The 17,797-nt window shown below is 44.1% G+C and overlaps 1 protein-coding gene across 1 annotated transcript in view; it reads left to right on the plus strand.

Annotated features, from left to right (window-relative positions):
- Positions 1-2,187: 2,187 nt before the first annotated feature.
- KIAA2012 (KIAA2012 ortholog) overlaps positions 2,188-17,797 on the plus strand; it is a 121,792-nt gene continuing 106,182 nt past the window's right edge. The window contains exons 1-2 of the mRNA XM_040984387.1: positions 2,188-2,271; positions 3,436-3,720. Of these exons, the coding sequence (XP_040840321.1) occupies positions 2,188-2,271; positions 3,436-3,720 (369 nt within the window). The remainder of the gene's footprint in view (positions 2,272-3,435; positions 3,721-17,797) is intronic.

Raw genomic sequence — 17,797 nt, forward strand, 5'->3', positions numbered from 1 at the left:
TGCATCTACATTGTTGTGAATCCATCTCTCAAACTTGTTCATCTTCCCATATCAAAACTCCCACCAATTAAACACTGTCAAACATGTCCTGCCCCCAGTCCCTGGCAACCAGCAATCTGCTTTCTCTCTTGATGAATTCGGCTTCTTAAAGTACCTCACATAAGTGGAATCACATAGTATCTGTCCTTTTGTGCCTGGCTTATTTCTCTGAGCATACTGACTTCAAGGTTCAGCCATGCTAGAACACCTGTCTGAATTCCCTTCTACTCTTCAAGCTGAATGATATTCTATCGGAGGCAGGTACATTCTACTCATTTGTCAGCGGATTTGCATGTTGCTTTCACATCTTAGCTCTTGCGAGTGATGTGCTACTAGACATCTATTTTTATTGGAAAGTCAGATTTGCAGAGAGAAGGAGATACAGAAAGATCTTTCGTCCACTAGTTCACTCCCGAAGTGGCTGTAATGGCCAGAATTGAGCCAGTCAATTCAAAGCCAGGAGCCTGGAGCCTTTTTTCAGGTCTCTCACACGGGTGCAGGGTCCCAAGGCTTTGGGCCATCCTCCACTGCTTTCCCAGGCCACAAGCAGGAAGCTGGATGGGAAGTGGAACATCTGGACACAAACTTGTGTCCATATGGGATCCTGTCACACGCAAGGCGAAGACTTCAGCCACTCAGCTACTGTGCTGGGTCCTCTGCTTTCCCTTCTTTCTGGACAACAGTCAGAAGCAGAACAACCGGATCATACAACTCTATGCCTAATTTTTCAGCAACTGCCATACATGTGCTAAGGAGGCTCCACAACTTTACAACCCTGCCTAGAGTGCCCAAGGGCTCCCATTCCTTCACATTCTCAGTGACACTTGGGTTTCCTGTTAGCCATCTTCACTGTTGGGAAGCAGTATCTCATGGGGCCTCTGCATTTTCTGTGTGGATTTCCCACAACAAATGCAATGTCATTTTACAGCGTGATCTCTATCCTTCCTCAGTGGTTGAGCCTGCCCCTCAGCAAATGGATCTATAAGCAGCTATGTACTTCCTCACAGGGGCCAAAAGGGGGCACTCTCATGAGGCTGCCATGGTAGGTGAAATTGGGAGTTTGCTTTTCCAGGTCAAAGGAGGGTTCTGGGATCACTGACCTTCTTCCCTGTGCCTCTCACAGTGTCCACATCAAAGAGGACCACAGAGCCTAGGCCACAGCAGTAGACAACACAGAGGATGATATCATGAATTACATTTAGCAGCCTGGGCCTCCATTAGAGGACAGCTTAAATTCTAACAACCCAAACACCACCCACCTATACTTCCAAGGTGCCCTCCCCTAAGCTTTCTCCCTTCCCCCACAAATCAGGGATGAGAGCTGCCCAATAGAGAACCAAAGAGAACTGGAGATCTCAACTCAGGTAAAGCAACAATGACATAATGAAGCATTACTAAAGACTTGTCTAGACCAGTGGGGGTGAAGCTGGGAATGCCCAGCTGAGGGAGATACCACAGGAGATCTGAGGTGACCCACATGATGTTCACAGCTAGCTGGCAATGACAATAGAGAAGGCAAGGCATTCTAAAAGCAAGATGAGCACAAGAACAGAACAAACCCGCTTCCTCCTGCCAACAGCCCCCACGACCAGGACTTGCAATAGGAGCCTAGTCCCTTCAGCAGTGTCCCTTAGGCCACACTCCCACACCCCTGGCTGCTTTGGCTTGGCTTTGGCTGGGTTGCAGGCCTTGGTGGCCCTGGGCTGCCATAGCAACCAGGAAACAACCACCTCTCACAATGAAGAGGTTGGTGCTGTGGCACCGGATCTGTAGACGCACGCGGCCCCGTAGCAGAGCAACCAGTGCCCAGGAACAACAGGGGCCCATGGGTGGGGAGTGAGAAGCCGCCCCAGAGCAGCCTCTGTGGAGCTCAGGGAGGCCAGGGATGTGGTTTCTGTTTTCTCTCCACAAAGATCCACACTGTCTAAGTTGTGAGGCTGGTTGTTTTTCAGAAATTGCTGTCAGGTGAGTATGTGTGTATGTGTGTGTGTCAGGGGACAGGAGGGGGATGTCTTCCATAAAAAAGGCCCAGTGTTTGTGGTCTCCTCGAGCTTGCTGCTGAGTTGTGGAAACCTTGAGGTGTGACCAGTGTTCAGCTGTCAGGACCAAGATGAAGTATCCTTGACAAGGGGTGGTCGCAGGCGAAGCATGTTGCCGCTCTCCCTCCTGAGCCGGGGACATGGGAAGTTGGTCCAGAACAAACAGAAGCTAGAAGTCTACTTGGAACCGGAGGTGAGTCTTACAGCTGACTAAAGGCACGCTTTGTGGGTGGGGGTGTGGGAATCATCTGTTTTTTTCCCACTTGGGGATCAGCCTGTGTGTCTTGGTTTGTGCTGTTAGGGAGCAACAAGGCTCTCTCGTAGCTTTTCTGTCCTCTTTCATGAAATTGCCACCTACCTTCTTTCTTTCTCTGGTTGCTAACTTCTGTGGACCTCTGTTGGGACAGAAGGAGACTTCAGATCATCTGGAATTGGGACGGTTTGGTTCAAGACCAGAATTCCCACCTGGGTTCTGGGCAAGCAAATGGCTGTTTGGCTTGCTGAAATCGTGTTCTGTGGTTGAAATGCTGTGTGTGTTCATGCCATTTCGATGGCTTCCTTGAACTTTCTGGAATTCAACCCACAGGACTCATATTTTATACAGGCCAAAGAAAATCTCATTCTAGAAGATTTTAAAGAGGTGGCAAAATTACCTTGTTGTACTGGAATTTTATTTCTTTGACTCCTGCCAGGAATAAGAAATCCATTGGGGGTATTTTGCAAATTTGGGGGTCATACAGAGATTTCCATTGTCATGGTAGTTTGTAGTGTTATTTGACCTTTTCTGTGTTAAAAGATATATAAAGTTTCAAAGGCGTTCTCTCTGGCCAAAGGCATTTACTTACTTATAAGAAATGTAGTTACTTTATAGGCTCACAAATAGCCAAATTAGGTAATGTAACATAGCATGTGGAATGTATAGAAATTCTCCCTGTGTTCAGCTAAAGTCGTGGTGGGCTGGAATAGTTTCCCTCTATTTAAACTGCCAGCTAGTTCGGGTCTAATTTCAAAGTTATCAGCTGCCCTTGATAATTCTGATTACTTACTTGCATACCAGCACACTTTAACTGGCCTGTAACCCCACTCCACCCCAGCTGAACCTCAGGCACGAATGGCTCTCCAGAAAGCTGTAAGCAGCCAAATGGAACTGTGCCCTGGGTTCTATGAATTTTGAGATGTGGAGACAAAAGTTAACTGCTTGAGTAGAGCCGTTATGTTCCATCACACCTTGTGAACAACTCAGAAAAAACCAGGAGCTAGAAAAAAAAAAAAGGCATCCAACACTTCGCACAAGCAGACTTTGCTCTGGCAGAGTCTCCTGTGGGGGCTCAGTCCAAGTGGTGTCTCCTCCTTACAGGATTACTTGAATTGGAAATCCCCAGAAGACTATGTCCTGGCCAGCAGACCTCAGGATGAGGACCATGCCAACCAGCACTGCTGGAGCCTCTTTCTTCCTAAAACATTCAGCACTAGGAAGGGGGCCTTGATCCTCTATTCAGAAGGGTTGGCCCTGTCGGCATGGACACGCAACAGGAGGAGCAGAGGACTCTCCCACCCCAAAGGCCCCAGGAAGAGGCCTGATCTTGAACTGCACACACTCCACGACCTCAAAGAGGCCATCCTGGCATATGGAAGAAAGCAGGTAAGCAGAGCAGGGTCTCGGGTTTGGAGGAAGCATGGGCCCGTGTCTGCACATCCACTTGTGGCTTGGGTACAACTTGTTAGACCTAGCCCTCTATTTCTTCCACAGGGTCCTTCTTTTGGCCATATATGCCACACACCCTTGTCACCAGGATTAAATGAGACAGTGAATGTCAAGGGGCACTGAAAAGCATCAAGCACTGGGTCATCACCACCTTGTGTTTTTCCTTCAGTCTCCAGACAGATTTAGGCCAGCAAACATTTCCTCAAAACCCTGAAATCCTGCCTCCCAGCCGCAAACATCACCATGCACCTCTGGTGGTCTTGGCTTTGTGGTGAGGAGGGAGACATCATTTTAAATATTTACCTCAAGACAGTCAATGTCTGCAGGATAAGCTAATGACTTTTCCCACTCTGAATTTAATGCAAAGGACAAACTCCTGTGTTCGTTTTTCTGACTCACGCTTCCTTGTGCCTCATGGGATCCCTCCCACTGCCACTTAGTGTAACCGCATGTCCTAGCTTCCCCAAAGGCCATAAGACCATCTAAGAAGATAGGTCACTCTAAATCTAGGTTAGAGATGGAAAGTCATTCCCTAGTTTGAAACTGTCTGCTGCCTATTCATTCTGCCCAGGATAAAGCCACAAGCTTCTGACCCCCAGCCATTCATACAGTGGCTTTCTCCTCCACATCTAGTCACGTGTGCCACTGTTGCCAACACCACTTCAACCATGGACTCCTTCAGCTTTTTGCATGTGACTAGTTCATTCCCTGATATCCCACACCCTTTCCTGACCATCCTCTTTCATAACTTCATATGGTTGTCAAACTCTTGTTCACCCTTCAAAACACAGCTCAAACATCATCTCCTCATTGAAACTTTCTGCATTTCCCAAGTTCCCTCCTCTGCGCCAGTTCCATGTCATCATGCATTCAGATTTAGTTCTTCAATCATCTGTTTTTCACAATGGAATAACATCACCTTCAGGGCAGGGAGCATGTCTAAATCATTGCCAGAAAATAGTGGGTATACATGTATGTCTATAGAATAAATGAACTAATCCTACAGGATACTTCCAATGTTTCTTTATTTTTATAGACATTTTAAACTATTTCTTTTCCTTTTATTGGAAAAGCAAAAACAGAGATATAAATGGAGAGAGATCTACCATCCACTGTTCCACATCCCAAATGCCTACAACAGCTAAGGCTAGACCAGGTTGAAGACAGGCAAACAGAACTCCACATGGATTTTTCATGTGGGTGTCAGGGACCCAAGTACGTGAGGCACCATATTTTACCTTCTAGGGTGAACATTAGCAGGAAACCAGACTGAAAGTGGGGTAGACAGGACTCGAACTAAAAGACTCTAATATGAAATGCTGACATCAGAAGCACTAATTTAAGCAATGGATCATACACTTGCTCCTCCATGCTTCTTAAATTGTATTCCAGTATTATTATGGAGAAATTTATCATCTACTCTCACCCTAGGCAAAGGTTTCCACATTTCAAAATAGAGACACTTGAGACCACAACAAAATGCCAAATTGTCTTTTGTCTTAAAAATCAAATATTCTTTTTTGTTTTTTAATTCAGGACCACTCGTGTGGCACAACACATTAAGATGCTGTCTGTGTTGCTAGCATCCCACATAGGTGCTGGCTCAAGTCCCGGCTACTCCACTCTTGATCCAGGTTCCTACTAACGTTTCCTAGAAAAGCAATGAAGATAGACTAAGTCCTTGGGGCCATCCAGAAGAATCTCCTGGCTCCTAGCTTCAGCCTGGCACAGTCCCTGCTGTTGTGCTCAAACGCCAGGGCTGGGCTAGGCTGACGCTAGATCTTCCAGATGGTTGCAGGGGCCCAAGCATTTGCAATACCTTCCACTGCCTTTCTAGAAGCATAAATAGCTCTGGCTTAAAATAGGTTTGTTTGTTTGTTGTTTGCCCCTTCTGCAGAAACAGAGGTGCTAAGTGACTTGCCCTAGGCCAAAAAGCTGGTAAATGCCAGGATTCAAACCTGGAATCTAGCATTCCTTGCATTTTACCTTATTGTTGTTGGACTTGGAAGTAGTTCTAATGGCTCCAGATCACTCTGACTGATCTCAGCCTGTCAGCTCTCAGAGCCTTCCTGTGCTCGCTAATGGGGCTAACCACAGCTACATATAATTCCACAAATCTGTGTGCCAACTACCTTGAGACTGAATTCATCAATGGGACCTCTGGCGAGAGTGGAGAAGGAAAGGGGGAAAACCAGAATGTTTCCCCTTCTTACTCTGCTGCAAGTGACAAGTGCATCCACCTTTCTTCTGAGGTTCAGGTCCCCACAGACAGGCCCAGTATGTCCCCCGAATCCTCCCTCTGTCCTCATGGGAGACTCCAGCTCCCCAGTGTTATAGATCTCAGTGTTGCTTCACCCTCTGGTGCCTGAATATGCCAATCCCCAGTGTAACCAATTCTCTAAATACCTTCTGTGTTTCAACATGTAGAGTGGTTTTTGTTTTCCTGCTGGACACTGACTGATAGGTAAGTTAACTTCCTGCTTAGCGTAGGAGTATCTTCCACAACTCTCAGATACTTGTCTAGGTGCCTACAGGCTTTGGACAAAGGGGAATCTTACTTGTTTATATAGTAGATGAGTCCATTTTTTTAGGACAGCTTCGTTTTTGGTTTGCTTTAGTTTCCATGAAAATAAGTTCTTCTCTTCCCTTGGTTCCACCCATTAGATTATTAGCTCAAATTTGTATAAAACAGATGCCATAGTCTAAGGGTATGGGAAGTGAAATGGCATCGAACCAGAAAGGAAATGTTTGTAATAGTAACAGGATAGGCCTTTAAAACTAGGGGGTATAGATTAAAAGAGAGGGGCAAGAATTTAGTAACAGCAGTCAGGTCACTGTTTGGGACAGCTGCATCAAACAGTGGAATCCCTGGGTTGAAGTCCCTGTTCTATTTCCTATTCTAACTTCCTACTAGTATGCTAATACACTGGATCTACCCCACCTCTGGCTTTGGTGAGCATCTGGGGGCTGACTCAGCTGATGAAAGATTAATTGTTTGTCTGTCTCTCTCTCTGTGTCTGTCTCTCTCTCTGTCTTTCACTAAATAAATAAGGAGGCAAAGCAATTCAAAAGGAATGGAAAGCATCAGGTAGTTTGTGAAGATGAAAATCACAGACTGGCAAAGAATTTTTAAAATCCTAACACTCAGAGCTGGGAGGGCAGTGGGGAAAGCCAAGCTTCACAGATTAAAAGCACAAAATCACATGATGTTTCTGGAGGGCGGTTTGGCAAAATCCTAAGAAGGGTTGGTGCTCTTTGATTTAGCATTCAACTGCTGTGAACTTGCCTTAGGAAACAGATTTATGCCCAGGAACATTCACTAGAGGATTATTTATTACTATGCAAAACACTGAAAACAATAAATGTCCAACAATGGAACACCAATTAAATGAATTGCTCACATAATAGATTTTGGGTCAGGCAATAAAGTCATGTATTAGTCATAAGTAATGCAAGAAAATATACAGAATGTATTTTCTTAATCCAGTTACAAAAGAGTATTCATATAATAAAAATACAATTGTTCACTAGCAGTTTTTGAGCAGTTAATATATTTCTGCTACTTTTTCTGGTGTTTACCAAATATAATTCATTTATATTTTCCCACAATCATGGGGAACAGTTACTGTTAGAAGTCCCATTATAAACCTAAGGAAACTCAAACACAGATAGGTTGAGGAACTCACTCAAGATTATCCAGCCAAGTAGATCATTGTATCAGAATTCAAGACCATATATCACAGAAAACATCACCTCTCAATACAATTTCAATTTTTAAAAAATTAAACATTTTACTAAGGATACATACCTCCATTTTAACTGTGGTTTAAACCATGGTGGTTGGGATTATAAATCATGTTTTTACTTATATATTTATTTTTTATCAAACATAAATTTTTAAAGCCATGGAATTTAATTTTTTTACTTACTTGAGAGGTAGAGAGAAAAAGGGGGGGGAGGAAGAAAAAGAAAGACAGACCTCCCCCACACTGATTCACTCTCCAATTGACCACAAGGGGCCAGGAATTAAGTACAGGTCTCCCACATGGATGGTGGAGACCCAAGTACTTAATCCATCATCTGCCTCCTCCCAAGGAGTGCCTTAACAGGAAGCTGGACTTGGGAGTGGAGCTGAGACTCAAACCCAAGCATTTCAATATGGGGTGTGGGCCTCCCAAGTGGCAGCTCAACCACTCCATACATAACATGTTCACCCAAGCTATGGGATTTTAAAAATAAAATAAAATCCTACCTCTTTGAAGAAGATAGAGTGAAAGGTAAAAGCATGAGGAAGGAAAACAGAATAACAAACAGTATGAAATGGAGCCTACCAAAAACAACACCATCTGTTTCTCAAAGCCAATATTTCTTTGTCCCAAAAGCATAGTGCAAGTGTTAAAAAGTTCCCTACTGAAACTATGGAGGGAGGAAGGGGAATATATCATGGAAAATAATAATTAAAAATAATAATTCTTAAAAAGCCCTCTTACCCACAGTAAAAAACAAACAAAAAGGCCAAAATGGGAAGGAGAAGCCAGAAAGCCAGAGCAGAGGAGGGCCAACCAACATAGTAGTGCTGCTCTGGCTGGATGGTGAAGCAGGAAGCAGGAATCAGGCAGAACTCAGGCTTGGGTCAGAACTCAGGCTGGGAGAACACAGGCTGCCACAAAGAGAGGCAAGCCAGTGTTCCCCACGTCCCACAGCACCTCCAGACAGCTGTGTGGACCTGGCAGCATGCATCTGGCCACTCTTAAACTCACTTGATGGCCCCGCTTCTTAATCAGCAGAGATACACGTCAAGTTTAGAGATCAGACGTCAGACTTGTCAGGCTTCTGGACAGATACGTTGATGGTAGTGGGTCAGTTTTTTAGGGAAAAAGGAACTTTTTCAACACTGTCAAAGTTATTATCCTTCTTGTTGATACCCTTAGTTCACTCACCTTTCCATTAGTGAGAAATCAAATGGTGATAAAACCTAGATAGTCATCCTATGGGTTCTTTTCTAAGTGAGAGTCTCAGCCATACTCTTAAAGTATAGCAGAAACATAATGTGTTTCTCAATCAGAAACACCAAATAATCTTCACATTGTTACAGTATTTTTTGCTCTCATATTTTTATTTGTTTTTAAAACTAATTGCTTATTTGAAAGACAGAGACAAGAGAGAGAGGGAGATAGAGAGGTTGATCTTCCTTCCATTAGCTCAGTCCAAAATGCCTACAACAGCTGGACTTAGCACAGCCAAAACCAGAAGCTAAGATCTTCATTATATATTGCTTCCCAAGCACATTAGCAGGAGGCTGGATCAGAACAGAAGCCTGATTCCCTCTAGGAACTCTGATGTGGATGCTGGCATGCCTAGCAAGAACTTAACCAGCTGCCTCATAATGCCAACCCCTGCTAATCTTAGTATTTTATAAATATAGTAGTATTTCCTAAACGTCTTTCTTAATCCACTTGAAGCTACTGCAATGGAATACCACAATTTGAGGTAATTTTTAAAGGACAGACATTTGTTTAACTTACAGTTTCAGAGACTTGGGAATGCAGGGTCGTGACACGGCATCTGCTGAGCATCTGGCAAGGCCTTCTGGCTGGATCATAACACAGTAGAGGGCGTCACACAGCAAAGCAAAGGAAGTGTATCAGCTCAGGTCTCTGTTTTTCTTCCTGTAAAAGCATGAAAGTCATCATGGACTCCCTATCCCCATGACCTCATCTAACCCTAATAGCCCCCCAAAGGCTCCATGTACAAATGTCGTTAACATATGAATTTGGGAATTGAGTTTCCAACGCATGAACTTGTGAGGCACACATTCAAACCATAAGTTCAACACTGATAAAATACTACATTAAAAATACTTCGTTTTAAAATTCAACTAATAAGGCATGCCACTTCTCCATTCTGTTGAAGAAGAAATAGGGTTTAGGTAACTATAGTGGATATCCACCCAGGTTGTATTGCTACTGCCATCCTCATTATAAAGTAAGCTACATTTAAGAACTGCGCTAGCTTGTTTCACAGCATAGTTCCCCACTCATTCTGCACTGTCTAATTTCTCCCTACATCTTAATACTAAACACATTTATCCTTTTGGTTGATGTCTCAAGCCAAGATCCTCAGGTTATTATTTTATCAAAAAAATATTATCAGGAGCATAAATATATCTTTTGAATTTAGCTCATTTTTCCAACCTATATATTGACTCATCACACAAAATAGAAAATACAGAAATGTATGAAAAACAAATTAACAAATTATCAATTATGTTTATAAAGATTAGGAGGAATAAGTTTCTTTGAAAGTATTTCTCAAATTGCCCCCTATTCAGCAGACAGTATTCCTAAGACATGAGAAATGCTATGACAACCATTAACCAAGGGTTAAGTGAGTGCCAAGGTAGCAAAGAGGAGAAAGGGTGACACTGTCAGGTCAAAGGGAATGTCACTAATTGCTAATGCTGGTAAATGCCAGGCATTTCTCTGCACCTCATTCAGTCTGCATGGGCCTATGAGCTAGGTGCAAGCCCTACCTCCATTCCATAGCACAAACTGGGGCTTGACAAGAACTCATTTGCCTCAAGTGCACACATATGCAGTGCAGCAGGAATTAGAATGCAGGCAAATGATTCCCAAGCTCCATGCTCAACCCCTAGGAAGTATGGTTGTGAAGACCCTAAATGCCTCAGAAAATAAAAAAGTATTTCTCCACTCCCAGTAACACGTTTTTCTTTAAGATTTATTTATTTTTATTGGAAAAGCGGATATACAGAGAGGAGAGACAGAGAGGAAGACCTTCCATCCGTTGGTTCATTCCCTTAGCGGCCACAATGGCCAGAGCTGAGCCAATCCAAAGCCAGGAGCTTCCTCCAGGTCTCCCACACAGGTGCAGGCCCCAAGGCTCTGGGCTGTCCTCAACTGCTTTCCCAGGCCACAAGCAGGGAGCTGGATGGGAAGTGGGGCCACCGAGATTAGAACCGGTGCCCATATGGGATCCTGGCGCATGCAAGGCAAGAACCTCAACCACTACACTATCGCACCGGGCCCAATAACACATGTTTTTACAAAGTGGACTGGGGTCTTCCAACATATCTCTCAAATACTTCATAATTCTAAAAAAGCAAATCGGGTTTTCATTAAAATCAATCTGAGCTATGGGTAGCATTTGCATGGTAAGCTGTATATATGACCCAGCAGGCTTGATTTTGAAGGCTTTGTGTTCTTTATCTATTGATTTCCTGATATAACTAACAAATAATAATTTTAACAATGGCTAACATATATGTAGAATTTTCCATGTATTGCTTATTATATCAGTGGTCTAAGCCCTTCGATGTATTGGCTCATTTAATCCTTACATCAGCTTTATAAATATGTACTTTAAAAATTTTCATTGTAAGCACACCATATGTTGGCATTAAGTATGTTCACAATGTTACACAACCTTTGCTACCAGCCACTTTCAGACATTTTTCATTTTCCAGAACCAAGAGTCTCTACCCTTTAAACACACTAACTTCCAAATCCCCCTTCATCCCAGGCTCTGGCAACCACTTTTCTGCGCCTGTGCATCTGACTGCTCTAAGTACTTGGCATGAGTGGACTCATACAATGTCTATTCTTCGGAGACTGGCTTATGTCTCTAAAGTATCTGTCTTCAAAGTTCATTCATGCTGCACCATGTTTCACAATGTCTTTCCTTTTTAAAGCTGAATAATATTCCCATGTGTGTAAATTGGGCTGCTGTAACTTTTTGGCTCTTGTGACTTAATGCCCTAGGAGCGTGGGTGGACAAGTATCCGTTGGCATCCTTACTCTTAGTTCTTTTGTATTTTTCTGCAGGAATGAAGTGACTAAGATCACAGGGCAATTCTATTTTTAAGACTTTCAGGAGCCACTAGGTTGCTTTCCAAAGCAGTTTTACTATCTTGCATCCCCACCAGCAATACACAGGGGCTCCAATTTTTCCACATCTTCATACTTGTTATTTTCTGAGTTCTTTCTTGCTTTAAATTTTGCAGTAGCCAATCTACGAGTGTGAAGTGGTCTCTCATCATGGTTTTGATTTGCATTTCCCTATTGACAAATGACAATGACCATCTTTTCATGTGCTTATTGGTCATTTATGTCTGCATTTTTTGAGAAATATTGGTTCAAAACCTTCATTTTTAAAAAAGATTTATTTATTTTTATTGCAAAGTCAGATATACAGATAGGAGGAGAGACAGAGAGGAAGATCTTCCATCCGATGATTCACTCCCCAATGACCTCAACAGCTGGCACTGCGCCAATCCAAAGCCAGGAGCCAGGAGTTTTCTCTAGGTCTCACACATGGATGCAGGGTCCCAAGGCTTTGGATCAACCTCAACTGCTTTCCCAGGCCACAAGCAGGGAACTGGATGGGAAGTGGAGCTGCCAGGATTAGAACCAGCGCCCATGTGGGATCCCAGCGCTTTCAAGGCGAGGACTTTGGCTGCCAGGCTATGGCACTGGGCCCTTCATTTGTTTTTAAATTAGATTGTTTTGTTGCTATTGAGTTATAGGAATTTTGAACTATTATAAATACTAATCTTTTAAATGGTTTATTTTCATTTTTATAAAAATGAGATCAAGAAAGATATCTTTCATCTTCAGGTTTACTCCCCAAATATCCATCAGCAGCCAGGTCTGAACTAGGTGGAAGCCAATAGCCTGGAATTCTGTTTCCCATGTGAGTGACAGGGACCTAAGTAATTAAGCCATCACCTGATGTATTCCAGAACTCAAAACCATGCACCCCTATATGGAATGCAGTCACCCCAGAGGCATCTTAACATTGTATCAAATGCCTCTTACATATTAATCTTTTATAGATATAGACTTTCAAACAGCTTCACCCCTTCTACGGGTTATCATTTTACTCTGTTGACTGTATTCTTTGAAACAGAAAAGTTTATAATTTTTATGAATTTCACTTTTTTTCTGCTTGTTGTTTTGGTGTCACACCCGAGAAATGTTGCCCTTAAGTTTTATATTCTAGCTCTTATATTTAATTCTTTGTTCCACTTTGAGCTAATTTTTTTAAAAAAGATTTATTTAGTTGAAAGTTACACAGAGAGGGAGAGATCTTCCATCTACTGCTTTAATCCTTAAATTAATGGCCAGGGCTGAGCAAGGCTGAAGCCAGAAGCCTGATCTGATTCTCCCACGTGGGTCTAGAGGTCCAAGCCCTTGAGTCATATTCTGCCACTTTCCCCTCACCATTAGCAGGGAGTTGGATTAGGAGTGGGACAGCTGGGATACAAACCAGTGCTCACATGGAATACTGGAGGTGGCAGTACCCACTACACCACAATGCCAGCCCCCCATATTTTGAATTAATTTGTATGTATGTTGTAAGGGTCCAATTTCATATTTTACATATAAGGAATATACTCTTGTCAACCTCGTATGACAGAAAAAGACACTGAGGTATGCATGGGTGAAGCGATTTCACCAACGTCACGCAGCTATAAACCATGAAGACAAACCCGGGCGGACTGCGTTCTTAAAGGAAACGGGGTTTCATTTCAGCTATTGGCAATTCTGGCCCTTGAGCCTTTATGTCTGTGACACACAGCGGTTCAAGTCTTTGAAGCTGATGGGTTTAGTCAGGAATCAAGCCTCATTACAACATTGCCTTAACGAGACAAACGCAAGCCATTTCGTGAGGCACTTCTTTATGGGCCGGAAGCAGGAGCGCACGGTCGCCGAGGGTATCTCGTAGGAGAGGGATCCTCTTTCACAGACATGAAGCCCACGCGGAAGGGCTGGCTGGGAGACGCCATGTTGGCATAATGCTGAACCTCCTCAGGAGGAAGCCTTTTCTGGCTCCACCGCTGCCAGCGGCCTCACAACAACCCCCTCGCCCCCTGCCCCCACGCTACTCCAATTACACTCACCTGGCAGACGCCAGGGCTGGCTCCTGTCACACCTGCACAGGTGTGACAACAATGAGCCGCCGTCCCTCTCAGTTCTGAGGCCTTTGCCAGACCTCAGGAAGCCCGCCAGCTCCGTTCCCCGCGGCTTCCCGGCGGCAGCCAGCGCCTCGGGGCCCCGGGTGGGGAGAGGCCCCCGCCCCGACGGGGTCCTCCTCTCAGCGGAGGAGCCGCGAGGGGCAGCGGGGACAGGAACCGCCAGGGCGAGGCTCTCACCTCTCCAGTGCCGGAGCGCAGTCTGGCGAGGAAGGCGGGAAGATATCCCCATGCACTTGACTCGAGGAGCCTCGACCTGAGAGAAGCTGGGCTGCCATCTTGGAACGCGCTGTGCAAATGTAGAGAAGATGAGAGCTTGTGACTGTTCTGACCAAAAAAAAAAGTCTAAAGCGGCTTCCAGGAGGGGCTACGTGAGGCATGGACAGCAGGTCAGCAGGTCAGGGTGATTAGGCACTCGGGGCGGGGCAGGGGGGTGGGGATGGGGGAGAAGGCTGCCACTGAAAACACGTGAAGAAGCAACTGAAGGGTGATTGGTGGGGGGTACTGCTGCACGTCCTGGAATGTGTGTGTGTCTCTCTGTCCACCTCTCTGCTTGACCCCTGCGCACAAAGCTTGGGCCAACCTCTGCAGTCAGGGGACAGCTGGTCTTCCAGGCCTTCCTGGGCACTCTGGCACAGGGCCACTCCCTGTCTGCTGGGAGTGAACGCAGTGCCGCCCCCTTCCATCCTGCCAGTTCCCCGGGCAAAGAACGGTGTTGGAGACCCCATAAGGCAGCACATACAGTGGAATGTGGCTCCCAGGTCACTCTCCAGGCTAATTACTCCGGTGAATAATCCGAGAAGAAACCTGTAGCTGGAGGTGACTGACAAAGGCCAAGGTGAGCCTGAGCAATTCGCGCCCATCGGCTTCAGTCAGCCTCCTTCCTGCGACTTGCCTGTTCCAGAAACTCTCTGGCTCTCCTCTGTCTCCTTTTATGTTTTAGAGTAACATTTGAGCAGAGGGTGGGTGAAAGAAAACCAGGTGGTTGTAAACATGTTTTCTGTTGATAAAGGTAACCTTAGCTGTGTTGCTGAAATCTAATTTCATAACAAAGAATCACCTGTAATCTTATAGCCAGTGTCGGCACTTTGTTTTGTCCCAGTGTTTCCACTGTGGTTATGCATAAGTTAAACACACTTTTGTGAGGTTGTGACTGTAACATACATGCCATCTTAGATCTGGTCTTTTTCCACTTGAAATATCACTTAACATTAGAATGAATAAATAGATTTGCCCCTGTTTCCCAAGAGCTTTGCCTTCTCCAATGTGATGTGACTCTACTTACCAATTTCACAAGCAGTTTTTGAGTTGAGAGAAACCTTTGAGACTGGAGAAAAATGAGAAAGCACAAAACAAAGAAAAAGAAGCCATAATGGGCAGAATAATGTATCACTACCACCACAATTAGCTACTTCCTAATCCTTGGAATTTGTGACTGTTAGTTACATGGCAAAGAAAAGGTCGATGGAAGATGAATAAGGCTATATCAATTACAGGCCTGAACCTGGCTCAATGATCTGAGTTTATTTGGATAGGCCCAGGGCAATGACAGAGATCCTTTAAAGTAGAAGAACCAAAGAGAGAGCAGCATGAGAAGCTTCAACCCAGTGTTGGCAGCTGTGGAGATGGGGGATGAGGACAAGGAGCATAGACTGCCAGTGAACACTGCAAGAGGGCAGGGACTGACTTCCCCTGGGGCCCTTGGAAGGAACACAGATCTACCAATACCTCGGTTCTAGCCCAGTGAGACCCTCTCCAAATACCAAGTATGTAGTACACTTCAATTACTATCCAGGGGGACTGGTTGCCCAAGACTGATACCCAGGGATGTCCAAGTTCCATCTATCAGATAGCACTGCATTTGCATAGAACCTAGGCTCCCGTTTATGTGAAAGCATTTCTAGATGACTTATAATGCCTGGTATAAATGCTCTGGAACAGACACAATTGCTAAAACAAAATATTTTCCACCTGTGTTTGGGTGAATTTCCAACTGCAAAACCCATGGGTATGGAAGCCTGACCAACTGGTTTGTTACAGCAGTGACAGGAAATGAATATGAGGAATCTTCTGAAAGTTCATGGAAAATGCACATTATTAAGGAAGTATTTTTGAGTTTCCCTTTTTTTTAATACCAAAGTAAGCTTATCATTTTTATTCATTTTTCCATGAGCTGGCTAAAGCACCCTTTTAGAGAATACAAAATCAGCTTTCAGACTCAGCAACAACATATGGACAAAGCCCAAACTCCAGGCCAAGAAATTCTTTAACTCTGATTGAACACCCCCTGCACCATTGAATAAGCTACCCAGTCAAGCTGCAGGAACAAGCTGATGCATATGCAGAGACAGGTCAGTTGAAAAAAGCTTGGCAGGAAAGAAACAAGATTCTGCTTCACCTAGAAGAGGCTTTAGGGGATCTTAGTCCTCAGCTTAGTCCCAGGGCCTAATGCAATGCCTGATGAACAGAAAGCTCCTGCCAAATATTTATTGTGTGAAAAAGGGAAGGCTGTGGAAGTGTCACTTAGCTTCCTTGTCCTCTCTACAGTCCTCACTTTTATTTCCTCTGGAAAAAATTCAAGACTACGTGGGGGCCAAATTGTCCGGATTCTTTGTCCTTGAAGTGCTGACCACATAAATTGTCAAGATAGCAACAGATGCTCCATGTTTGAATATCAAGTATTCATTTAATTTATAAATTCCTAAAAAGCAAAACCCATTGAAAAATTGGTTTTGTGTTCTTTTATCTGATACTCATTTTATTTCTTAATCATTCCTCTGTCTCCTCCATCACTTTTTGTCCAGTGCTTCTTCCACAGCTCTTGAATCTGGAGCTGCTCACCTCTTCAAATTCACATGCTGCAGCTCAAAGCAAGAGGCTTCATGACTGTCAGCAATTACCAGTGGCTTAAGTCAAGCATCAGCACATAGCTTCCTGGCCAAATCTTGCTCACCATTTTTTTGTGCAAATAGTTTTACTGGAATACAAGCATGATTATTTGTTTACCCATTGTTTGTAAGTATTGTTGCACTACAGGGATAGGTTGAGTAGTTAAAATAAAAGTCACAAGGCCTGCAAAATCCGAAGTATTCATTATTGAGGCAGATGTTGTGGTACAGCAAATTAAACCACAACTTGTGGTTCTAGCATCCCATACTAAAATGTGGATTTGAGTCCCAGCTACTCCATTTCCAATCCAGCTTCCTGCTAATATGTCTAGGAAGGCAGTGGAAGATGGTCCAAGGACTTGGGCCTCTTCCAGGGGGAATACCAGGATGGAGTTCCTGGCTTTAGTCCATTCTTGGTTATTGTGTGGCCACTTGGGGACAGAATCAATGAATGAAAAATCTCTCTTTCTCATTCTATCTCTCCTGCTCTCTGTGTTAACATGTCTTGAGTAAATAAATCTTTTAAGTAATATTACCTAGTTCCTAAAGATCGCCAAACCCTGATTTATACAATAAAGAGATTTAATTATCTCTAGGGTAGTATTCTCTTTTTTCTTGTTACTGTAACAAAATGCACGAGACAGACTAACTTTATAAGGCAAAGAGGTTTGCTTATTAGCTCACCATTTCTAGATCCAAGGGCACAATGCAAGCATCAGCTCAGCTCTGGTGAGACCTTCATGATAAATGGCAGGAAAGCATGACAGAGAATGGTCACTGTGCCTAACAAGAGGCCTGAGAAGCTCGGAAGCTAAAGTACCCTATGTCTCCCATTGACCTGATGGCTTCACATTGGAATCCCTTTCATAAAGATCCTCCCACCACTGCCACTCTGAGGACCAAGCCTAAGGACCTGCCACATCCATCCCAGAGTTTGGAGACAGGGCTATCATGCTTGACCAGTTGGCATCCAAAGTCATAGAGGACTTGAGTTCTGTCCATTTCCTCCACCATCCTTGGAATGTTATAATTTTCCCCCTGGATTCTTAGTGCATGCTGACATGATGGCTCTCAGGCTTTCAGAGACCCTGTTTGGGTTCAGAGCAGGAAGGAGCTAGCAAGACATCCTTGCACA

This window comes from Ochotona curzoniae, unplaced genomic scaffold, assembly GCF_017591425.1.
Source record: "Ochotona curzoniae isolate NIBS_2020 unplaced genomic scaffold, NIBS_Ocur_1.0 contig_4148, whole genome shotgun sequence".
NCBI lineage: Eukaryota > Metazoa > Chordata > Mammalia > Lagomorpha > Ochotonidae > Ochotona > Ochotona curzoniae.